The 25,139-nt window shown below is 46.7% G+C and overlaps 1 protein-coding gene across 1 annotated transcript in view; it reads right to left on the bottom strand.

Annotated features, from left to right (window-relative positions):
• Positions 1 to 23,114, bottom strand: part of Lmcd1 (LIM and cysteine rich domains 1) — a 39,232-nt gene extending 16,118 nt beyond the window's left edge. The window contains exons 1-2 of the mRNA XM_090323880.1: positions 23,003 to 23,114; positions 1,422 to 1,510 (exon numbers count right to left, since the gene is read on the bottom strand). Coding sequence (XP_090180006.1) covers positions 1,422 to 1,510; positions 23,003 to 23,044 — 131 coding nt within the window. The 5' untranslated portion in view covers positions 23,045 to 23,114. The remainder of the gene's footprint in view (positions 1 to 1,421; positions 1,511 to 23,002) is intronic.
• Between the last annotated feature and the right edge of the window lie 2,025 nt (positions 23,115 to 25,139).

The following is a 25,139-nucleotide window of genomic DNA, read 5'->3' as shown; positions in this document are numbered from 1 at the left end:
TTTCTTCCTTAAGGGACGTTGGTGTTTTAGCATGGGCTGAATTGAAGTTCCCATTAGAGTGGTTTCAGCACTTAGATTGCAGGACATACAAGTTGTAACTAACCTTCCTTCCCTCCCTCCATCCCTCCCTTCTTCCCTTTCTTCCTGTTGGAGGTACTGGGGCTTGAACAGAGGGATTTACACATGCCAGGCAAGTGTTTAACCTCTTGAGGCATGTCCTTAGCCCTTGTCACTGGAGTTTGTTCTGAGGAAAAGGGGAAGCATCAGTTAAGAGCCTTTGCTTCCTGCCACCAGGACTTCACCCAGAGACATGGTAGCTGGTTCAGAGAGCTGAAGGAGGGTCAGCAGTGTGGTGGATAGGAAGAGCTGATGTGGCAGACCAGTGGACCTCCTCTGTGGCTAAAACAGAAATGTAAGGACTTCTTCCTCTTGGGATGGTGTGGCTGTGGGAGGGTCTTCTGAAGGAAGTAGAAGCCTGGGCAGGCGCCCTGGAAAATCCCTCTAGAAGCCTGTGGGCTCCTCTGCAGTACAGGGCTGTCGGGAGCCAAGCGTGGAGAGTGTGGAGTGCTTTCCGCTGCCTGAGCTCCCAGCCCACTCTGCTGCTGGCTGGCTAAGACCATTGGGTTGGGTTTCATGCAGACCCGAGTGCAGATCCTTCCATTTAGTATTGTAGCCTTATTCCTCACTCTCAGTGTCCTGATACACAAGACGGAGTGCAGAGCGTTTACTATTTCCTTACACAAGACTCCATTCAACTCATTAATAAGCAGTTCCTTTGGTAACTGCCAGCATTTCTGAGAAAACAGAGAGCCCAAGGCAACGGGGTGGTACTGACAAGGAAAGCTCTGCAGAGCTCGGCTCCCTCTTCCAGGGTGGCAGGCACAGTCCCTCAGGCTATGCCCATCTCCAGGGGTGCCACACACTTGCTGCTGACCTCAGCACAGCCCCGGGGGTGGCCTGCAACATTATCAGGCTCTTTAATGAAACGGAGAAGACATGGAGAAGCTGTGCAGTTCCCTCTGATCCTCCGACACAGACAGGAATCCCAGGTGCTGTGCTAGGACTTCTGTCCCAGAGCCACTCTGATCAAAATCCACCCGTGACCGGCAGAAGAGCAACTCCGTCCATCAAACCCAGGAGAATGGCCCTGTCCCCAGAGTGCCCATCCCCTCATAAGGCTCTGCTGGAGGCCTGGTGGCCTCCACCTTAAAATGGCTTATGAAGTGCTAAAGTGCTCTTTCCATCTTTGTTCCCCACAGACTTTTATCTTATTCCAGACTTGAGGCAGGCAGGGGAGCCTTCCCTTCGCAGCCCGCTGGCCAAGAGAACAAACCGGCTCCCCAGCAAGACAGCCAAGAAATCAAGGCAGGAAGAGTTTTTCCCTCTCCCCTTCCACGCCCTCCCCACCCCAAGTCTATTACCTCCATGAATGTGGCTCGAAGCCCGAACACGTCCCCTTGCATCTCAAGCAAGCCACACTTTGTGATGATTGCTGCTGGCCCAGAGACATCTAGAGAAAAAGGCAGAAAAAGAGGGTGTTTTCCTTCCAAATATCTTGGATCAGAGGTAGGTGACTTCTGAAAGACTTGGCAGCCTGGCAGAGGGACTGTGTGGGGTACACAGAGCAGAGAAGATCACCGGGGAGTGGTGACAAGTGCCCCCAGACCTGTCCCAAAGATGGCAGCTGTTCCCCGGCCCTCCCCACCCCCAATCCACTCGTCTCCAGAATGGAATCTTCCAGTCCCAATCTCTCCTCTCCCTCATTTACTTGATGTATTGGCAGGGTGGGATTGAACCAAAACTCAGGGCACAAACAAATATGCATACTGTCAAGCATTTAATGGCCAGAGTATTATAAACTTCAATATTTTACTAATTCCTTTGAAATCTCCTTTGGAAGGAGAACAATGTATAAGGCGAGTTTTTATAAAAATTATTAGTATTCATTACAAGCCAAAGGCAACAGAAGTGCTTTGGGCTGGCTTGGCTGTTATATCTGGCTCCACAGGGCCTTCAGATGGGGTCTTCACCCCAGCAGCAGCCCTGGGAGCTGGCCAAAAATGCAGACCCTCCAGCCTTACCCAACCCATTAGCTTCAGAAACTGAATTCCCGGTGGATGCATATCCCCTCCCATGGTGTGTGTGTGTGTGTGTGTGTGTGTGTGTGTGTGTGTGTGTGTGTGTGTGTTGGTGGAGATAAATTGAGGCATGGGGTGTATGCCTGTGTATCTTGTTTTGATTAGAGACAGGGCTCCATCAGATGATATCATAAATTGGAATGTTCCTTATTCTGAAGACTTGATCATTTATTTTGCCTCTATTATGTACTAGCATGGGAGCTCTTGCCAAAGACTCAGGTGCCCCTAAGGGATGCACAGTTTTGAGGGATGCACTTACTACCAAGCTTTAGCAGTGGAAGGATGAGGGAAGGGAAGCTTCTGGCCCTTGACTTTGGAGCCTGAGATACCTGGGTTGCATACAGAGTATTGGTTTCATGACCTTGAACAGGCAGAGACATTTTATATAAAGCTCCAGAGCATACTGGACACAGCACTGGCTGTAATTTTCCCTGTAGACTGTAGAGTCCTAGAAGAAGGTGTTCACGAGCCTATACTGGCCATGCTCTGTTCCAAAGGACACTCATTGTGAGGTGAGGGCCCACAGTGGTTCACAAGTGGTGGCCCTAGACAGGGCCACAGGGTCAAGTAAAAATGGTGGGTACCCGACTCTCAAAAGTACCAGCTTGTTACAGAGTTTCATCATGGTCTTTCCACACATGGGTACAATGTACTTTGATCATATTCGACTTCTCCATTGCTCCTTTTTTGTGCCTTTGATGAAGTCCCCCACCACCCCTGCAGTTAGAATTTGGGGCTTTGAGTTTCTTAAACAAGTGGTCTACTGGAACCAGAGCCTCAGCCCTTTCTCCTTTGGTTAGTTTCTGGTAGGGTCTTGTGTTTCCTTGCCTGGCTGACCACAGTTTGCAGCCTCTCTACCTAGGCCTTCCAAGCAGGGGTTACAGGTATGAGCCATTATGGTTGGCCTTTTTTTTTTGACTCACTCTTTAAGCAGAGATGCTTCTAAACACAAAAGCCTATAGTCCAATAAGACAAGTGGTGATGTAGGAAACTGGGTCTGCCTGGGTCAATGCCTGACTCCCACAAGTGCAGGCAGCTGTTAGTGTAGCCTCCATCCTGCTAGTGGGACAGTCTCCATGGCAACAGGATTTGATGGGAGGAAAAGTAAATGGTCTTGTAGGGAACAAATAGATTTGGGCCATCAGGCTATACTGGCAACCCGTGTCCTGCTGAGGGTTTTCATGTATCATTGTGTACCATTCATCCTGAAGCCAGCGGGACCCAGCTATCTGTTCCACAGAGAAAAAGATGATCTTGTTTATTGATGAGGAGCAAAAAAAAAAAAAAGAAGGAAAATCAGAAATGTATTTCCAAGCAGGACCCTTTGTTTATAAGCAGCAAATTTCTCTACTGTGGATGCGGTGTCTCTCCACAGATGGCCCCGTGTCTCCCAGGGTTACCCAGGAGCTGAGCACAGAAGAGCTCAAGTAGAACTGTCAATCTAAAAAAGAAAGCTCCTTGGCACGCAGTGTTTATGCTGTTCTAGAACTGAGAAGAGGGATTTCCTTAGGCTCAGATGTGTTTCCTGCCTTCTGGATGCCTCAGCACTAAACTGTAGACAGAGGATGTCTGTAAGTTCTCAGCAAATACGACACTCCGTTTCTTAATACAAGAAACTTGAGCATCTGTGGATTTTGCTATTCCATGCAGTCCTGAAGCCATTTCTATAAAGTCCCAAGGGATAGTCTGAGCTCATAAACGGGTCCCAGCAACCCTTCGTGGTAGGGGGCTGCAGTGGTCCTCATGGGTGGGCCCCCAGCCCTAGGGGTAGTAGCAACAACGGCATCCAGGAGCTTGTGACCACTGCAGGGGTCAGGTTATCCCCACCCCCCAGAGCACACTAGGTTGGGATGGGCTCGCACGATTCCTGCTCAAAACCTCCAGGTGAGTTTTCAGTGCAGCTACAGTCTAAGAAGTAGCAATCCATTGCAAGTAGCAGATGTGAGTGAAAAGGTACCAAATTTGAGTTACATGATATAAATGACTTGGGGGACATTTGGTAAACCATTTTGCTTACCCAGTTTACAACCCTGTATTGAATACTTATACACTTTAAGTAGTTTTACTATAAGAAAAAGGTGACTATGGCAGCTGTGTTCGTAAGTGTGGCTAGTTCAAAATGTTTACCAATAGTAAAACATCAACTAGTACCTCTTAAGGGCACATATATATATACACATATATATTAACTTATTTATTGTCAATTACACCTCAGAGAGGCTGAAAAAATTCCCCTTTTCACACTTGACATATGGATGGTAATTTCCTACAAGGAGACTTTCTCATCGTGTCAAATTGGACTTTGGACTTTGGCTGTCCTTCTGTCTTGGTTCTGTCTGGCCTGGCACAAGTCCCACAGGGCAAGCCAGGCGTGTTTCCTCCACAGTCTGCTGGACACAAGGGAAACGCCAGCCCTTCCTCTTCCTGAGAATATGCTGGCTGCTTTGCCTGCACGAAGGTGGCCCCACAACTCCCCGCCCCAGGCCACAGAGGAGTCCCCGAGAGCCTGCCGGAGGCCATCAACCTGGTCATGGGAGACCCGATGGCTACCTATCCCGTGTAAGCCAACGCCTTTCATTTAATTTATTAGTGACTTTTTCCCCCCTTAAGCAGCATGGCCTTTCTGAGGCTTCATTAGAGAAGCTCTTCTCACTTTTCCAATTAAGGACTCTTGGTGTTACCAGGGTCTGGACTCCCACATTTTTGAAGCTCCCCAACAGTGGAAAGAGAATGATGAGTCCAAAAGGGTCCCAATCTCGACAAAGTAATGAAATCAAAACACTTGCCAATGCAGCAAGAAGCCATAACCTGGAGCCTACACTTGTGGCTTCCCTTTATACCCCCTGCCTCTTCACCCTCCAGGGTGGGTCCTGTGTGCCAGCTGTGCACAGGCCAGGGGCCCCCAAAGCCCAGGGCTGTTTGGGAAGGCTAGCACAGACCTTTCCTCTCTAACACTGGAGCGTGACCTTTTGCATCCTGCCCCACAGTACGTATTTTCCTTCAAATTTCCTGTAAAACGAGTGCCCCACCTCTTTGTCCCTTTCTCTTGAAGCAGCAGTGTTGCTCTCTACCTTCTGGTTTCTTCCTCCCTCATCTCTCTAAGCTCTGGCTAGACCCTAAGCCAGGGCGTTAAGCTGTGGCTAAGAGGGTCCTTCTTCCCCAGATGTGAGAGCAAAGAAGAGGACGTATAAGTCCAATTATGGAAGAGTCCATGCTTTACTCCATCTTCCCCAGAAAAAGACAGCATCACAGACAACAGAGGGTTAATCTGACTTTGGAACAGAATAGAAAAGTAGAAGGGAAACAAGGAAAGCAAGATGGAAGGCTCCCCTCTTTCAATTTCTGCCTCTGCCTTCCCCTCTCCATGGCTGCCGGCCAAGCTTTACCAACTTGGGACTGGTTCTAGAAAACTGTAATGCCCATGCACCGGGCCAGTTTTGGAGTCAGTGTGTCAGTGCCTGGGTGGCGTCTGCGGGCTCCATGGTGATTGATGGTGATGGAGGTGGTTCTAAAATGGGGGCTCATCATCATGTTTATTAAAAGAGCTCTTCCTGATTATAAACTCCTTAATACATCTCGGGTATTATTTATTATATATTACATCTATACAGGTATAGACATACATATTTTATATATTGCATGTTTGATCATAGGTATGTATGCATAGGAAAGCATAGTATCTAAAGGGTAGTACAATCCACAGTTTCAGGCTACCCTGTGCTGTGGGTGTGGACCAGTGCACGGAAACCACAGTTCACTGGGTTATCTGGTCTGTGTCTACTAGTAATGTCTGACTGGTACATTGTACCCATGGATGGCGAGGTTATCTGCTCTGTGTCTACTAGTAATGTCTGTCTCTGCCCACATTTTCCTTTGGTGTAGCCACCATGTTGCGTGTTGGTTCACTAAGATAGGGGGCTGGGTTATTTTTCATTTCTTTTTATCTGTCTTTTTGATAATTTCTTCTTTTTTTATTTTTGGACTTTTAGCTCTTTACAAAAGAAACTATGGGAAAGATTCTAGAAATCCTGTGAAGTAATCTACACAGCCAGGTCTCTTTCCCAGTTGGCACAGGCAAGAGCCCTTGAACACGCCTAACGGGGCCTCTCTAGTATCTTCCACAGGGGGTGAGATGGGGTTATTTTTGCAGAGCAAGGCAGAGAGTCCCAGAGTCACTGCTGGAAACTGGATCTCCAGGGCAGCACCAAGGAATCTTGGGAGTGGGCACTCTGCGTCCTGCCGTGGACTTCTTAGACATTCTACTGGTGAGACACAAATGATGAGCCTGGAGGATGGGAATCAGTCTTGCTGGCAGCCAGCGGCCAGCTGGTAGCTGATGTTCACGTATAGAGGTATTCAAAGCTGGCCTGCAAACCTCGCGTCTAGCTGACCTCACCAGAGCCATGTGATAAGATTTTTAAGATGATGAAATTCCTGTCTTCCTTTAACACCAGCTGCCTTTGAAATAACTGTCTAGTTACAGAGGCTACTGTACAAAACAAATTACACCAGGGAAGACCCACAAAACCATCACAGAGGTGGGGGGCAAAACCAATCTCACTTGCTTTTCTCAAGAGTTGTCCAGGCTTCTAGAACAGTCAACCCACTGTATGTACAGTCAGCAGCTTACTGTATGACTAAGTCAATGAGAAGAAGGCTTTTTTCTATCTCTTTCCACCGATGGACTTTCTAATGCTTTTTTGAGACCACTGAGATTGCTGAAGGACAACACCATTTTGATTGGCTATGGAAAAAAGATTCCTCTAGAACCAGAGCTGGCCTGCCATATACTGTTTCCAGAGGCTCTGACACCGTCTTTTACTTGGGTGTCTCTTTTTCTTCCTTGGATTTGTCCTTGCCAGCTCTTTGGGGGACACAGTAAAGCCACTGGCTTTACCATAAGTCCTAAGTTATTCAACCTTCCTGGGAATCTTATTCAGAGATTCATCAAGTGGCTTGGGGGAGACAAGAGTGAGGGAAAAATAAAAGTCCCTCCATGTATCATCTACCCTCCTTCACCCCCCTTTCCTAAACGAGTGCAAGCTGTGGGTGTCATCAGCCTTGAGGTTTTCAGATTATGTATGAAAATAAAAAATCGAATTGCTTTCTGGTTCCTACATTTCAAGTCCCCATAGAATTCTTAATTCTTTTCTTACAAGTGTGCAACTGTATCCTCCAGGCTAGCCCGACTTAGTAATACCTCCCAGTTTCCTGGGATGTTTCTGGTCCTAGCAGCTTGCTATCTTAAGTATGTGACCCTGTAAGAAGGTAACTTGGTGTATGTCTAAATTCTAAATTTGCATTATTCTCTGTCTTTCCAGGGATGACATGTCTTTATTGGAGCTAATTTTGGAATTGAGGCAAGCCAACTAAGTTAGACAATTTTTAATCCTGCCTCTCAGAATCTTAATCTCTTAAACGGAAAAGTGCTGTATCAATGCGTGGCACTACTATTAAAAGTCTGAAGCCTTTGCTCGTGCAGATGCTTCTGCGTGGTCCCTCAGATCTAAATAAATAGTAGGTTAGCTCATTATGAATGGAAGCACGCGCGCGCACGCTCACCCACACATGCACACATGCACACGCACACACACACACACACACACACACACACGTGCATGCACACTTTCCTCAGCAAACCTCAGTGCCTCAATGGTAAAACAGCATTGTGTTTATTTAACAAGATAATTTTTTAATCTGGCTCAATACTGGCATCCTTCTTATTAATGACTTCTATTTTGTAATATGTTAAAAAAACTAACATTAAATATACATTTAGTCTAGAATATTTAATTTTTCCCTGGATTCTCCCCACCATCAGCATAATGAGCTGGGTTCTGTAGGTAAGAAAATCACAGATCCCTTAGAGCTAAGAGGACCTTAAAACATTTTGGGGCCAATTCTTTCCAAGCTCAGTCTTACGTACCAGAAATGAGCAGATGTCATTTGCTTTGCCCATGGTTCACTGTCCAGCTTTGACTTTAAAAACCCAGCTGACACAATTCAGATGTCAAGCCAGAACTACCGAAGTCATTGCTTCCCATAACAGTATGTACTGAGGAACTCTAGAATATTCCTTTAACCATATGCCTGCCCCAGGAAAGGTGGCCTGGACCTGTGTGCCTTGAAGCCACCCTGGGAACTCTCTTTACTTGGGCATTATTTTCCTTCTTTCATCTAAGCAACTTCTATTCATCCTCCACCCACTCCTTGCATCTTTCTGTAGGTGATCATCATGATGTAGTTATTTAGTCCTATACACAGCTCTTTCTGGTCACTACTTCTGCTAGACTGTAAGCACTGTGAGGTCTGGGTCCCCCTGGGTCTAGTTCATTGCTGTTTCCATTCTCTAGAAGCATGACTTCTGCAGAGCAACTCCTCAGTGTGGTTTCTTTAGTAACACCTTTGTATTTGCCTTCTAGCTCTCTGTGTTCCTTGGCATAAGAAAAGCTAATACACTGGGCCTCCCCTTTCCACCCTTATTAATGGCTTTCCTCTTGGTCTATGGTTTGAGTTCTGCTCCTCTCTTCTCTCCTCTTGGAAATCCAAACAGTTTCAACCCTTCCCTGTAGCTCCTGTCTTTCTTTCCACATGCACCTTCAGCTCCGGCAGTTTCTTTGTGCATGCCATTTGTCTTCTCTGCACCCGTCCGCCTCCCTTTTTAGCCCTCCTGGATTGATGGCCTCCCTTCCTTTCCAGTCACCAGTGTCTGATGGCTGCATCCCCTCAGCCAGTGAAGGCTGCGGGATTGGAGGCCATGGGCTTTCTCTCCCAGCGGGGTCCATGCCTTGCTTGTGCCATCTCTTGCATGGTTGCGCTTCGATGGTGAGAGATGGTCCATGAAAATGAAATGACATTCCTTCCCTCCCTGGAGAGTGGTTCACTAGAGAGGAAAAATCAGACTTTTCCAGAGAAGCTCCAGAGCAGTCTTCTCCAGGAAATAGCCTCTACACCAGCGCGGGGAAATTGTGAAAGTCATTAAACTTTGCAGACGTCCCACGTCATTTCCAAAGTCTTGGCTCACGGTTACTTCTACCCGTGGAATCACTGACTGACAGAGTGCTGGGGATACATTGTGGCTGTTGGAGTGTGTGGGTTTGAGCTTGTCCCTCCTATCTATGTGACCTCAGAGGAAGCTGTGTGTGTGTGTGTGTGTGTGTGTGTGTGTGTGTGTGTGTGTGTGTGTGTGTCACTATGTCACTCAGGCTTCACTGGAACCCATTGTTACTACCCAGGCTGACCATGAGGTTGGGGTCATCTACCCTCAGGCTGGGGTTATAAGTATAACCAGCACACGTGGCTTAGTAACAACAGCTTTTTCAAAACTTAGCCCACTCACCCTTTGACCAACATGAAGCTGGATGGGGTTTGAGAAATTAAAGACATTCGAGTACCATGTTCTCCTTGATACCACTTTAAAGATGAAAGACCTGGAAAGCAGAGGTCAGTTCTGACCAGTGTGGTACAGCCTCATTCACACGTGTCAACTTCTTGCTTTATGGTGTTATGACTTGTGACTATAGCACCCACACTTCTGGAACACTGAAATCATACTGAGACTAGAAGGAAGAGCTGTAGGCTGAATTTCTCATACTTGATTCATCTCATCAAGAACTGACCTCACTATAGCACTGTGGAGTTTACTTCACTTGTGTGGATGTCAGTTTGTTCACCTGTACAATGGGGGCTCTTGAAAAACTAGGAAAAGTGTCTGGTTCATGGCCCATGCTAGATAAGAGCAGTTATCACGCCTGCTCTAAGCACAGGGCTTTTACTCCCTCGCATCCAGGGCAGGGCATGGAGGAAGTTTCTGTGTTTTGGCCTTCAGTAGTAGGTGCTGGTTAATAATAAACTAAGGGGAAATGTGAGCAGCAGTTCTCTTCCAGCCAAGAGAAGAGGGGCATGGATAGAACTCAGTGGTAAAGCATTTGTCTAGCAGGTGAGGGTTTTGGATTCAATTCCCAGCACCACAAGGAAGAAAAAAGACAGAATTAAAGCAATTGATTGGGGCATTTTGATTTTTAAAAAAATATTTAAGAATACAAACTAACAAAGCAATTTTACCCAGAAAAACTTTTGAGAGTCATGTCCACTCTTTCAAAAGGGTATTCACAATCAGCCTACAGTCTAGATAGAGCTTGGCTAAAATCACAGAGCACCGAGAGGTGTTGATGTTAAGTGTTTTAAAAAGGGAGAGAGTGCCAACTCTCAGACTTCAGGATAAGGGAGAAATAGGATGGTCCAGGCCTTTCTCAGAATCTCTCCCACTTCAAAGAGTATGTACTTGGCAGTGATTCTGACACTTTCTTCGGTTTGGTCAACGTGGCGGAGGAAAAGCAAAACTCTTAAAATCCACAAAGATGGAACGTTTCCACTGGCCCTATTTTGGCATAAATATTCATCAAAGACTAGAAACTTAAAGTAGATATGGGTCTGGCTACAAGTGGTTTGGACTGGGTTTTGGCTATCCTCTAGCTCTTGTCTCTCGGGGGAGAGGGGCAACTCTTCTGAGATAGGACTGCTGTTACTGCCAAGTGCCTCCCCAGTCCATGAAAATCACTGGACTTGGTTCTCAGGAGACCTCCAGCCAGCCAGAAAGGAGAGGGCCTCGAGGCTCACAGGAAGGCTCCAGTTGGTTGTTTGAAAGAAGGAAATGAATCAAGACTTGGCTCCTGCACCATCCTGTGGCCAGTCCTTTTGTGGATAAATTTGGAGAGAGCTAATAAAACGTGGGGTGTGTACGTGCGAACTTCAGGGTCTGCTCTGGCATGCTGCCTTCCCCAACACCTTTGGTTTTCATTTCCTTTCCATCTTAAGACCCCATCCAGAGTCCCACCCCGCTGTGACCTCTCCCCCACTGCCCCGCACTGCTCTAGCCCCCTTAATTGTTCCATCCAGCTCCATCTCTCCCTCCACAGCCCCTCCTGTTTTCTTAGTCCTGCTTGTTTGTTCCACCTGTCAAAAGGTCTTAGAGTCAGCAATAGATGTGGAGACCCTACTGAGGGACACCCCTACTCTAGCTCACATTATTATTATTATTATTATTATTATTATTATTATTATTTTCCATACCCATATTGTATTTTCTTTTTTATCTTTTTTTTTCTATCCTTATTGCTCTCATCTCGGTGTTCCGATCTTTCCTGTTTCCTGATTTCCTTCCTTACCCTCTCCTCTGCACTGACAGTTTTTAGTTCTGGGCTATTGGGGAGCACAGAAAGAGGAATCAGATCTGTCATGTCTGCCGAGAGAATTTCGGCACCCACAGATACTGTGGTACAGAGTTGAGCAGGTAAGACACTGGGGCTCTTAGCACACGCCTCACACAATCAGTAGGAGAGATGTCTGCTGGGAGATTGGAGGTTCTCTGGATCCAGTTGATGGTCTCAGGCTCAGGGAGGAGGCCATGGGGAGGGGGAGAAATTGGGCCATTGAGAATGCATGTGTGTGTGGGCGCATGTGTACATGTGCATCTTGACAGCAGCAAGTGTGAAAGGGGATGTAGTGCTTTAAATTTGCCAGATCTCTTATCTCGTGCTGTGATTTCCCACTTTAAATGGCTCCTTCCAAGAAACAGGATGGTTTGGTGATACAGAGATGGGCCAGGATGGAAGGGGAGAGAGATATTTGGTCTAGATGTAGGAACTGGCACAAGTACCCACATTGGTTCTCGCAAGTGTAAAGGATGTCTTGGGCCATCTCACTTAGCTGAAGGCTGTCACTAAGTCACTGGTAGATGGAAAGTCACACAAGAAATGGCTACCAGGACCTTATTCTGACTAGTACACAGAGCGTGGTATAAACTGCTCATTGTTGTGTCTTCCTTCTCCTCCTCCTTCTCTTCCTGCTCCTCTTCCTTCCTTCCTCCTCCTCCTCCTCCTCATTATTATTATTCTGCCTTGTTAGTATTATTATTTTTTTTGCCAGTCTTGGGCTTGAGCTCAGGGCCTGAGCACTGTCCTTGGACTTTCTCAAGGCTAGAGCTCTACCACTTGAGCCTCAGCACCACTTCCAGCTTTTTTTTTTCTATGTATGTGGTATTGAGGAATCGAACCTGGGTCTTTGGGCATGCAAGGCAAGCCTTCTACCACTAGGCCAAACTCCCAGCACCTATTAGTATTAGTTTTAGTAGTAGTAGTCTAAGTATTCAGGTTTGAACTCAGAGCTTTACATTTACCAGGCAGGCCTTTTGCCACTTGAGCCATATGTTTAGCCTCCTTTTGTTTCTATTTTTTTTAAGGGTCTTTATTTTGCCTGGGCCATTTTGGATTGTAATCCTCCTATTTATGCTTCTGATCTAGCTGAGATGACAGGTATATGCCACTATGCCTAGCTTCTGATTGGCTCTGATTTGGGGTGGGGGTGGTTTTCATTCACTTTTGCCCCAGCTGGCCTCAAGCCATGATCATCCTGATCTCAGCTACTTAGCCTCCCCTAGTAGCTAGGATTATAGGCATGAGCCACCATATGAGCCTCTGTTGTATTTTTAAACCTACCAAACAAGCAAAGAGAAGTAGAGGGAGTTTGAGAGAGATTCTAGCCCTAAACAAGGGAGAGCTTCTAAGAATTATATGTGTTAATAATCTTCTATTTCGAATGTTCTATGTGAACTAATAGTGAATAGTGAATGCTTGTGGAGTTCCTATCGCATGTAGCTGCCTGGTTAACCTCACTCTTATGGTTCTGGGTGTGGTGATTTGACAAAAATGCTGTTAAAGTCTTCCTGAATGCAAAACCCTATAGTACCTTGGGCTCTAATTCCAGTTCATCTCAAACTATCTTTGTGATCTCGAGCAGGTCACCTAGCTCCTTACTGGATCTGTTTGTCTGTTAAGCAAGAAAGTCCTTTTTCATCTCTTAAAAATTAATTTTAATTGCTGAAACACCCTATAGAAGCATTATTATCCAAATGATTTCCCCTGTGAAGGTTCTCACCTAGGCTAGGCCCTCATACAGAGACAGGGTTGACAACTGGACTCATAAGCGGTCTGATTAACTCTTTCCACTGGTTTGTCAGGGTCTGTTTGAAGAGGAAGATGGACTGGAGGAAGCAGAATTTGCACCCCAACCCTGCCCTTTCTTCAGGTCCTCACAAACACACATTTGGCAGGGAATCACCGAACACACCATCCATATTTAATGTACCACAGGCTGAAATCAGGTAGCAGCGTCCTTGGGCATGTCAACATCCAGATACAGACTTCCTTTCCATGCCTCACCTGCTCTGAAATCTGGTGGGAAGGAACCCATGTGTCCAGATCAAGTCAGAATTCCAAACTAAGACCTGCGTGAAGAGTCAGGGTCTTATTTCCAAGGTTCCCTTATCTCAGAAGACTGCCTCTCAGCACCAAAGTGCAGAAAAGCAATCCTGTCTGGGATTTCACCTCTCTAATTACCATTGAAATAGCATCAGAGCATCCAGATGAAACTCAGGTGACCACACACCCTGAGACGTTCCAGATAGTGTTTCCATTTCTGCTTACAACAGTGCTGTGAGAGAGGGTGCATGCAATTCTTTCCACGTATATTGTCTATTCTCCATTCTCTCTCTCTCTTTGTTGTCTCTCCTCTCATATCAGGAATCTAGATCTTGTTCATACAGGCTATGTGGGGACAAGCTTGCTTGAATTGTTTCACAGGGCTCGGGATAGTCTTGGGCCACTGCTATAACAAGTTCTCTGGGTGTGGTGGGCTCTGCTATCCCGTCACTTCAGAGGCATTTGGCTAAGGAAAAAGAACAAGTCCTCACATAAGGAAATAAAGGATGAGCCTATCTATGTCAATGGAGGGTTTCATTGGAATGTATTTCTCCACTGTTTAGACAGCTCATGTTTCCTGGTTGGATGGCAGCTATGATGGAGAATATGAGTATCAGATTTGGAAGGCATAAAACTGGACTGTAACCTGTTCCTCAGATGCTCATCTATCCTTGTCTTTCAACATGCAGCTCAAATTGCCTCCTTGGGAAGCCTTCCCTGACCTCTGTAGGTGAGATTAAGTACTTCCTCTTCTGATGGCTCTGGGTTTCACATTCCTGCCTCTCCTTTGCCTCTGTAGGCTCTGCCATGAGTCTCTGATGATTCCACTGGGTAGTTTCTTTGCTGATCAGATTTGGGGATTCCTTCCCCTTTATGTCGCCATTTCCTGGGTTAGGAAATAATGATGGAATACCTGCTTGGACCAAATGAATTCTTAAAGTTGGTTGAATTGTAGGTGGATACAAAGTTCTATCAAAATACTGTTTTGTTTTCTGTAAGATTCCACTCTCATGAGCTCTTTTAAGGTGGAAGTCAACTATGTTTAACATGTACATTCTTTAAATGTTAAATACTGGCCTGAGAACTGAGCAGATCAGCCAAACCACTACAGTGGTTGTTAGATCTGCTGTGTTGAGGAAATTGAGGCTCAGTGCTGCTAGATTAATTCAAGGTGATGGATGATAAATGGAACAGTTTGGATTTGAACCCAGTTTATATACTCCAAGAGTTTCAGGTCTCCCATCTGCCAGTGATGTGTGTGTGTGTGTGTGTGTGTGTGTGTGTGTGTGTGTGTGTGTGTGGTATTAAAGCTTAATCTTAATGGGAAGGTCTTAATACTTTGGGGCTCTTTGGGGAGTGACAAGTCTTCTGTGAATAATGCTTTAAATACACAAGACTAAATCACAAAGGAAACCAATGTCACTGAAATGATGTTAGCATATTAATTCTGATCTGTGATTTAGTCATCTGTTGCCTTTTTAGAAGTTAGTAACTGAGGAACAAAAAAAGTGAGTCTCATTGTTGTAGTTCAGAACAGGGAGGAGTGTAATTGTGTCAGATCTGTCTAGCCTTATATTAGGACAAGAGAATGCTGATTTCCACTCTGATCAGAGTCACAGGGGCTGACAAATGCCTCAGCCCTTTGCTCCTATCTATAATACAAAGAAATATCACATTTTAGCCAGAGATTGGGGACATAAAGTTCCTTGACACCCTCAACTTTCTCCACAGTTCCCTGTTTAAAAAACATGACCCCTATTTACTAACAACTTATTAAAAAACAATAAACCTCCCTCCTATACTTCCTCTAAAATAAGGAGCCCCCCTCCCAGTGCTGACTTCTGCTCTGATCCTTTCACAAGGATCCTGGTTGGCCTGGCACTGGTGGGTAGGGAGTGCAGGGACGTCCCGGTGCGTGCGTGTGTGGCTCTCCTCCAGGAGGAGGGCAAAGCTGGGATGCCACGGCTCTCCAGCAAGCAGATCACTTGAGCCAGTCACCTCAGTGATCAGACTACACATCAGTACCTGGAAACAAACCCTACTTAGTCATGCAGCCCAAATAGACGCTGTCTTCTTAAGGGCAGGTTTCTTATGACCATAGCCAGCCAAAGCCCTTTCCCAGGGTTCCTGCCCTTAGGTGTCCCTGACATTAACACCAAAGAAAACATAGCCCAGGGCATTTGACTACCTTGGAGGCAGGAGTTGAGCTCAGACAGCGGGTCTTCTGCATCTTCTCTGCTCCAGGGCAGAAGCTGGGTGAGAGTTTCTTTTTACTCAAAGGCCATGCATCAAACCTGATAGCTGGTGATGAACCCACTGTCACACTGAGAGCAGATTCCTGGGTTTGGGATGTAGCTCTGAGGATGTCCTATCCTTGAAGATGCAAGAGGGTGGGTGGGGAAGGCGGATCAGGGCATGTATGGGTGGTGAAGGAAAGGGAGGGCAGGGAACACGAGATCTGGAATGTAGCTATGATTTGGCCATCCTCTTGCATTGAGAGATGAATGCCACCAGTTTTAAGTTTGTGTAGCAAGGGATAAGGCCTTCTTATTTGTTTTCTTGTAGGTCATCACAGTGGTGGGTATAGAATAGATGTTAAATAAGTATTTGCTGCAAGGGAAAAGAAAGTAAGTGACCTATCTTATGAGCAAGACTGCTTAGGGAAAAAGATCACACAGCCTGGTCTGTGGCTGCTGCAGGATAAGGTGAACCACAAGACATTTGAGGTGAATTGCTGACATGCTTATGGTTTTGTATTCTGATGCGGCCCAAGTGTATTTATGGCTAGGCCTAGTCTAGCTACAAAGAGAAGGCCCTGAAAGCTGATATCTTAGAAGCCACATGTGATGTAGGCAAACTGACCGTGGCTGTCCAACATTCCAGTCTGTGATGACTTAGGAGATTTTTGCTTTGTTGTGATGGGAGAGGATACCAGTAAGAGCAGGGAGAAATATTCATTGCATGTCTTATCTCCTTAAATGATCATCTAAATATAGAACTACTGTTAACTTTTTTCTTTCCTCTCAAATGAAGGACAAGAGGTCCAGAGAGAGGTCAGCTTGGCCGAGACTGTGGTTCTGAACTGGGAGTCACATCAAGATCTCCAAGTTATGTGAACATTTTGCTCCCCCAAATGGTCTCAGAGCCTTGTGACCTAAGTTCATAGCCAGGATAATCAACCCCACCTTCTGAAGTTTGAGGGTAGGAGGCTGATACAGAATCGGGACATAGACTGGACACCCTTTCACCCTTCATTCATAAGAGATGCTGGGGGTCAGGACATCATGGTTCTGGTACCTCATTAGGCCACATGGAAATTTCAGCTATGTCTTTTCTCTTCCATGTCCCATTATGACAGTGGGTTGAACATGCAAATCATTAGTCTGCTTAGCTCTTTTGTATCATGATTCATTTGCATTTGTCTCCAAAGATAATTTTTTTACAAAGGATCTAATGTTTTAAAATAAGAAGAAGAGAGATAAAAAAATAATGAATCTATAAACAAATCATGTGGCTTTGGAACAGCCGCTCAGAGCTGAACACCAGTACGCCTTTGTCCTTCAAAAGAGAGACTTGCCAAATGGAGCCTTTGGTGTTTTTTTTTCCCTCTTTAGCAATCTTATTTCCTTTTAAAGTCGGTTCTGGTGGGGGCCTGAGCTGTGGTTTGCTGCCTGATTCATATATTACTGCATGGACCATGAGTCAGGCTGACCAGGCATGTTGAGATACACATTCCCAGGCCAAGCTTATCTCCACGTTAGAATTTCCTGGAATCTTAGAGTCTAAAATCCTCAAGATTTGTTTTTAAAGTATTGGGCCAACATGTATGATTCTTCAAAGTCTTTCTACCTGCTTCTTGTCTACAGTGTTCATCAGCCTTCCAGAAAAGTAGAAGAATCTAGAAAGTCAGTTTTATACCTGGGAAATGGCTTTCACTTGGTATCAATATTCTCATGATGGTGACCAAGAGCTATCAGAGACCTGCAGATGCCTGGTAGGATTTGCCAAATGCCGAGTGACTCCATTCACATTAACACTGAGTTGGGTGAGATCATGAGTCCAAGGGAGAGCTCGCTCTGTGTGTGAAGCTTCCGATTTTAACCAGCAGCCCTCCCTCTTGCAGGTCTTGTGAGGAACAAGCTTATGTTTTGTCATCAGAGAGGCCTGGGTTTGACTTCTTAGGCAAATCAGGTTTTAAACATGGAGCCTTCTTTCATTTGTGTGTAAAAAGCACACTCCTATTTTTGCATGGTATTCTTATTATTTGAGCCATTTCCCCAAGCCCTTTAGTTATGTTTCAAGTAGGGTCTGGTGCTTTTGCCTCAAGCATCTTAAAGTCAAGATCCTCCTCCTCGGGGCAGAGATGGAGCCCTGGCTGCAAAGTGATCTTTAGATTTAAGCGAGGTCATGTACGGAAGATACTAGTCATTCTTGGTAGCTTAAGAATTAAGCCTTTCCTTTCTCTCTTTGGCTTTTCTCCAAACTTGTCCGTCCTCATTGAGAGCAAAGAAGCCTGTTGGGGGCGGGGAGGGGGGCAAATTTCCAAAGAATAAACACATCTTTTCGGGGATAAAAATGTGAGAAGGGTATCCACTTTTCCTATAAAAGAGTAGGTGTGAAGCCAGGGAGCTGAGAGTTTTGCAAAGCTTTTCAATCTCATTGTTATTTCTGTGTTTGTGAAAACATCAACTGTTTTGGTTAGGTAACAAGGGCAATGTTCAGCTACGAACAGAGGCTAGATGATGCTTCACGTCTTGTTTAACTCCTTCTGTAAAAGTTCCCTGCAAAACATTTTTCTGGAGCCTCTGTGGATCTGTGCTGTTGACTCTGGTGAGTCTAAGAATGGTCAGGTTGCCACACATGTTCCCTGGTTCCTTTGATCAGTTAACGTGGACACCAGTTACTTCCTTGTTGGAAGGCCTTGGCCTAGTCTACCCTTGGCTGGGAAACCCAGTGATGACCACTGTCAAGCTTTCCCAGCCTCCCACCACTGTGGGTTGTAGATACATTGGTAAAGTTAGCCCCTGTTATCCCCCTGGTGGCTGACATGTGTGCTCACAAGGACAATAATCTGCTGTTTACAAATACTAGATTCAATATCTGCTTCTGGAGGTCTTTTAAGGGAGACTTAGATAATATTCTTCCCCTCCTTCCCTCCCTCCCTCCTTCCTTCGCTCCCTCCCTCTCTCCCCCTCTTTCTGCGACCAAGTTGCTCATACACCTATGGGCACGTCTCCCTCCAATGTGTTGACTATTAAGGTCTTTATGTGATAGCCTAATATGTTTTCAAGACTGAAGGAGCCAATGATGATTCTTGAGGAGCCATGTTTATGTTGGACTGGCCTACCAGTGTGATGTGCCAGCAAATTTTGCACACTGAAGGAATTGGAGGTGAAAGCAGAAAGGGCTGAGGAAAGGGAGAAGGACCAAGGAAGCCAGGAGGAATGCAATGTTGAGAAGCATGTAGAGAGGGATGCTAGTTCAACCCAGCAATGCACTGAGAAGTCTTGTCTCTTAATGTTCCATAGGTTTTGTTTTAGGGATAAGGAAAAATAGAACTCTCTGGAGCCAGTCTGTTGGCAAATGCACAATTAAGAAGAGAGCTTGTTCTAGATCTCTTTGTCCTAGCCCCTTCCAAATTTCTACAAGTGATTCCTTGCCATTAAAGAGTTTTTTTGCCAGTCCTGGGCTTGAGCTCAGGGCCTGAGCACTGTCCTTGGACTTTCTCAAGGCTAGAGCTCTACCACTTGAGCCTCAGCACCACTTCTGGCTTATTTTCTATGTATGTGGTACCAAGGAATTGAACCTGGGCCTTCGTGCATGCTAGGCAAGCACTTTAACCACTAGGCCAAACTCCCAGCCCACATTAAAGAGTTCTTATAGAGACCAGCAGGCTTAGGCCTACACATTCAGAAATGTCTAGACAGGACAGTGCTCAGGCCCTGAGCTCAAGGCCCAGGACTGGCAAAAAAAATTATATCCTTCAGATGGGCACTGGTTGTGGCTCATGCTTGAAATCTTAACTTCTTAGGGGACCGAGTTGTGAGGATTATGGTTCGAAGTCATTCTGGGTAAGAAAGTCCATGAGACTCTTGTTTCCAATTTAACCACCAAAAAGTCAGAAGTGTAGCTGTATAGCTCAAGTGGTAGAGTGTTAGCCTTGAGCAAAAAAAGCTCAGGGGAAGCTCCATGGCTCTGAGTTCAAAACACCAGGAATGGGACACATACACGCCCGCATGCACACACACACACACACACACACACACACACACACACACACACACACACACACACACACACGTCCTTTTTCCATCAAAAGACCCCTTTCAACATCCATTTATCCATCAGACTGTATTATGACCATCAAGATTACTAATAGCTAATTTTACTAGAGTGTTCTCATGTGGAACGTTTTATAGACATCATCTCACTTCATTAACCCCTAGATGTTGCTCTTGTTTCTTCAACTGCTGGACAAGGCAAGGATACACATTCAGAAGCTGAATGCCTTTCCCAAGAGCAAATGGTGGCAGCTCAGATTTGAACTCAGCTCTGAGGGCAAAATCTGTACCAAGAACTAGTTTTTTTTTTTAACACTTGTGGGGTTTGAACTCAGGGCTTGGGCACTGTCCTTGGACACTTTTTGCTCAAGGCTAGAGCTCTGCTACATGATCCAAAGTGCCACTTCTAGCCTTTTCTGGGTATATGGTACCAATGGATTGAACCCAGGGCTCTGTGCATGCGAGGTGAGCACTCTACCACTAGACCATGTTCCCAGCCCAGGGAACTAGATTTCTCAATAAACAGTAGAAGAACAAATTCATAAGGGTGGTTGATTCCACTCAGAAAAATGGCATTTGGCTTTCAAAGTCTTGTGTTACCATGGAATGTTGGCAAATCCTCCATGCTCAGGGAATTCTCTGTGCTAGGGAAGCTTCTCTTTCCTAGTAGCTTAGCCAGTGATGGCACTAGAGAGGCTAGAGAAGGGGTGTGGGGTTGGGAGAGCTGGGGGTGGGACATGGAAGGGACTACACTGATCAAGATGCATTGTATGCGTAAGCTGACATGTTCAATTGGAACCCCCTTGTACAACTACTTAAAGAAAGGGGGAGGAGGGAGAATTTGGCTCGATGTAAGTGAGAAGTTCAGAAATGTCCCCCAGCTCTGTCTCTGTTTATTAGTGACCCCACACTCAGTCCCCCATGATCGGTCACATGGTCCTTAAGCCTAATCCATCTAACCCTGTGGGGGTGGGGCAGTAGTGACAACTGGGTGTGTCATTTTAAGGCATTTCTCATTTTGTAAATTGGCCCCTTGCAACTTAAAGAGTGCATGGAATTGTTTCAGAATGGCTAAGTGTGATTATGCAGCCTGAAGCCAAATGTTATAAAAACCCCACTGTTGCAGATTTCAAAAATAAATATGCAATAAAATCTTTTCAGCATGCTGTGGATGCGACACAGTACTTAATCACTGGCTGAAATGTTCCCTTCCCTCTCTTCAGCTATTGAGGTTGAAGACCCCTATCGTGTAGCCATCTTCTCCCTGACTGCTGAAATCCCAAGAGGGAAAAAGTATCCATCCTTTCATCTCTACCCATTACATTCTTTCTGTAAGCCTGTAATTGGATCTAAATGGAAAATAAACCCTTTGCAGACCAAGGAAGTTGGCACTGGAGGGTGACAAGAAGGAGAACATGTTCCACCTCTAATCTGTATAATCACACTCTGCTATGCAAAGGAAAAATAAAAGCAAGACATCTTCCAAGTGTGGTTTGGACCTTTGGTGAGAAGACCCTACATCATATGCTAGCTACCCAACTACCTCCCACTAAAAATACCAGGATTTGTTTTCCTAGCTGAAGGACAGCAAACCTTGTCCCCTTTGCCCTGAACTCCTCTAGCCCAGATTGCCTCAGAGGAGACAGTTCCACTGCCCCACCACAGTGCTACAGGTTAGATCATCACCATGATTTCATTGTGCCATTCTCTGTGTGCTGAGCTGGCTAGAGAGTATGCTATTCATTCATCATTGTGTGTGTGTGTGTGTGTGTGTGTGTGTGTGTGTGTGTGTGTGTGTGTATGTCTGGGGGGGGAGGGTGGCATGAGACAGAGATGAGCAAGAAAAGGTTTGCCCTCAAGTACTTGAGAAAAACACAGAGAACAATAACCCAAGTGCATGTGTAACTCACTACCAGGCAGAAATGAGAATAGGTCGCTTTCAGAAGTCCTTTGTGCTGTGGGGATTCCACAGGAGACAGGACTCAGTTCTGCAAATAGTCTGGCTTGTGATGGGCTATAGTACCTTCCAGAGAAATGCCCAGATTAAATCTGACTTGGTGGGCGCTTGGCAGGTTTCCAGTGGGCTCTGTGTACGGGTCTGGAGCAGGTTTTCTAGAGAGGGCACAACTGTCAAATGGTGCCAAGCCTCTTATTCTCATTTCACTTCACAGGTTGATGGCAGTGTCTAAACTGGACGTGGCCCTGTACTACCAAATCCTCTGAACTCTGAGATGAAGAATTACTGCTTTGGAAAGTTAATCCACGGTCACTATCAGTCTCAAGACTTTGGTGATGAGGGTGGAGATCTATCATCTCTGCATTAGGAACAGTGAAACAGACTGCAAAAAATCAACTCAATCTCTGATGTGTAGCTGAAAACAGTATCAGGGCCAGGACTGGAACAGCCACAACCGTTCCGTATACTCTCTCTCGTCCACTGGAAGCAGCTATCATTAAGCCCGTGCCTTGTTGTCTACACTTGCAAAACCTCGCTGCCTCTTTCTCCTTTTACACCTCCAGTCTCTGTCCTAGTACCCAGTGCCTTCAGGTAGGCCACCAGCAGGGCTGGAGCTACAGGCACAGCTGCAGGCGCCTCCTGCAGCAGTTTCCCCATGACCTTCTGGGCTCCTAGCCAGTCCTCTTTGAAAGGGAAATGTGCAGACCCTGGGGACAGAAATCAGCCCCCTTATGCTAAACCAGCTGCCACTGCCAACAGCCCTGAACAGAGAAACTCGTGTGTGTGTGTGTGTGTGTGTGTGTGTGTGTGTGTGAGCCACAACACACTAGAAGACTCTGAGAGTAAACAGTACACACCCCCAACCTTTAACCAGTCTGGAGGGGAGGGGGGGGGCTGGAAGCTAGGTCTGTCTGTCTCTGTCTGTCTGTCTGTCTGTCTGTCTCTTACACACACACACACCCCTCATACAGCCACTAAGGAAGAAGGGCTCCTGCAATGCTACCTGAATTCAGATTAAACCAGTCTGGAGGGGACAGGGGGCTGGAAGCTAGGTCTGTCTGTCTGTCTGTCTGTCTGTCTCACCCCCCCCTCCACCCCCCATACAGCCACTAAGGAAGAAGGACTCCTGCAATGCTACCTAAATTCAGATTAAACCAGCATCACCCAAGAACCACGTCTTTGCCAGCCCTCGGGCGGCCGGGGTCTGGGGAGTGGGTTTGTCCAGCGGGCCTCCCCGGGGTCCGCCCCGCCTCCTGCGGGGATGCCCGACCCCCGTCCCCGTCCCCGTCCCCGTCCCCGCAGGTGACCTTCCCCGGCTCGCTCTGCTGGCAAGAACCGGGTAAACACAGACAGATCTCCGCTGCTCACCTTTTGCACCCTCGGGTTGAGGTCCTTCGCCACCTTTGCCATCTTGGGGGAGGCCGAGCCTGGCGGGGGCCGGGGGACCCGCGTGGAATGGCCGGGTCGGTGCGGCCCGGCGGGCAGCTCTGGACTCGGCGGGGCGCAGCCGCGCCGCTTTAATTGGAGAGCGGGACTCCCTGGAAAACCCCCGCCAGCCAATCAGCGCGGGCGCACGCGTCGGGCCGGCCAATCGCGGAGCGGGCCGCTCCCTCCGCCCCGCCCACCCCCCCGGGAGGCCTCTGCCCTGACGTCAGCGCCGCCCTGGGCTCCCGGGCTCCCGCCTGTCCCCCACGCCCTTCTCCTTTAAAGGACGGGGTCCGCGGGGTGGGGCGGGCGATCGGGGGCCCTCCCCGCCATCCCGTCAGGTCAGAGGGGATTGCCATCCCTCGGGGACCGGGCAGAGGTATTTTTAGAGCGCGGAGTCCAGAAATAACCGCTGAGCCCAGGACCCCTTCCCCGCCCTCTGGCTGGGTGGCCCCGGGTATGGAGGGGTGGACGGGGGCCCGGAGTTTACAGCAGCCCCTGACCCACTTGGCCTGACTGTCCTCAAACCTGGGAGATTCCAGGGAATCGTGATCTTTTCTTTTTTTTTTTTTAACATATACATTTTTTATTTTATTTGCTTCATAAGAAAAACAATTTGTTCACATTTCTTATTTTAATATAGGCACGATATCTACCATAAGCAGACAAATATTTTGATTAAATACTGTAAATGCCTGAGGAGATCTTTTTTTTTTTTTTTAATTTTTCCCCAAGTAAACTTAGGTCTCCTCATAAATAGTTTGAATGCAAATCGCCCCCTATTCCTGGAGGACAGGCTCTTTATTTTGTAAGGGATCCTCTGAGCGCTTTCACATGGTCTACCTCCTGTGTCATTGAGATGTAACCAGACCATACTTGAACTTCCTAATGAGGTGTTAGTTAACCAGAAGGAAAAAAAAAAAATCATGTGAGCTCATCTGGGGAGAAAGGAAGCATGAGTATAAACCATGAAGTAGGAAATTAGTAATTTCTTAGGTAGGTTGAGTCATGCTGGTCTGGACAAGCTAGCTTGGATGTGATAGAATGAAATATTCCTGTAACAGTGAATACAAAGACTCATGAGGCAGAGCTTGCTACCTCATGTTGCGGGTATAGAAATTCATGCCACTCTACCGAGCCACTTTTGTAGGTACTCAAGAGCTTTGTGTTCATGCTAGGACAGAAGATTTACACCCAGCCCATTTGTCCCAGGGAGAAGTCCACTGTGTCTGAGGAATTCCCATGTTGAAAGTGTACCCCCTCCAGAAACCAGAACCCCACACATACTCAGGAGAGCTCTTAAAGGTGCTGGTAGCTCATGCCTATCTACTCAGGAGAGTGAGAGCTGAGAATCACAGTGTGAAGCCAACCTGGGTAGGAAAGTCTGTGAGGCTTTCATCTCCAATTAACCACCAAAAAGTCAGAAGTGGAGCTGTGGCTAACGTGGTCAAGAGTCAGCCTTAAGTGAAAGACAAAAAAAAACCCTCAAGAGACAATGCCCAGGCCTGGAGTTCAAGCCCCAGTACTGACACACAAAAGACAAGAGTGGGCTCAAAGTGCATCGTGTGTGATTGAGTAGGGAGGGGGTCATGGTCACATCATGGCAGGTTTTCCTCTTACTGGAGGCATTCTTAGCCTTAAAGAGTCCCACAGTTTAGTTCTGGGTGAGGCATTTCTGTCTCCTGTAATCTCAAACCATGACCAGGGGTGGCCTCAAACTGCGATCCCCTTTCCACAGCCCGGGAAAGGGCCTTCTTTCCATGTTACCTTTTCCAGGATGACGGGCAGGCGGTCCATTCCATCATTCACCCAGGGAGGTCTGCTCTGACTGAAGTCTGTCTTGCTCTCTCCCAGCTTTAGGTCCACTGCTGACCCTGCAGCAGAGAGGCTCAGAACAGATTGGTTGGATGAACAGAAGCTGGGATCTAACTTTGAATGAACAATTAGCAGCCAGGAGAGAGATGGCACCAGGGTTTGCTGGTCTGGCATGCCCTGACTTCCACAGTGGGAAGCTTGTCAACCCGCTGTGTAAATAAACAGTGGCCAACAGAAGTCTGGCCCAGGAGAGGGCCTGTCCTCA

The sequence above is a fragment of the Megascapheus bottae genome, chromosome 33 (genome assembly GCF_031878675.1).
Source record: "Megascapheus bottae isolate mThoBot1 chromosome 33, mThoBot2.hap1, whole genome shotgun sequence".
NCBI classification, from domain to species: Eukaryota; Metazoa; Chordata; class Mammalia; order Rodentia; family Geomyidae; genus Megascapheus; species Megascapheus bottae.
Note: the sequence above shows the minus strand (reverse complement) of the source record. Positions and strands in the feature narration are given on the sequence as shown.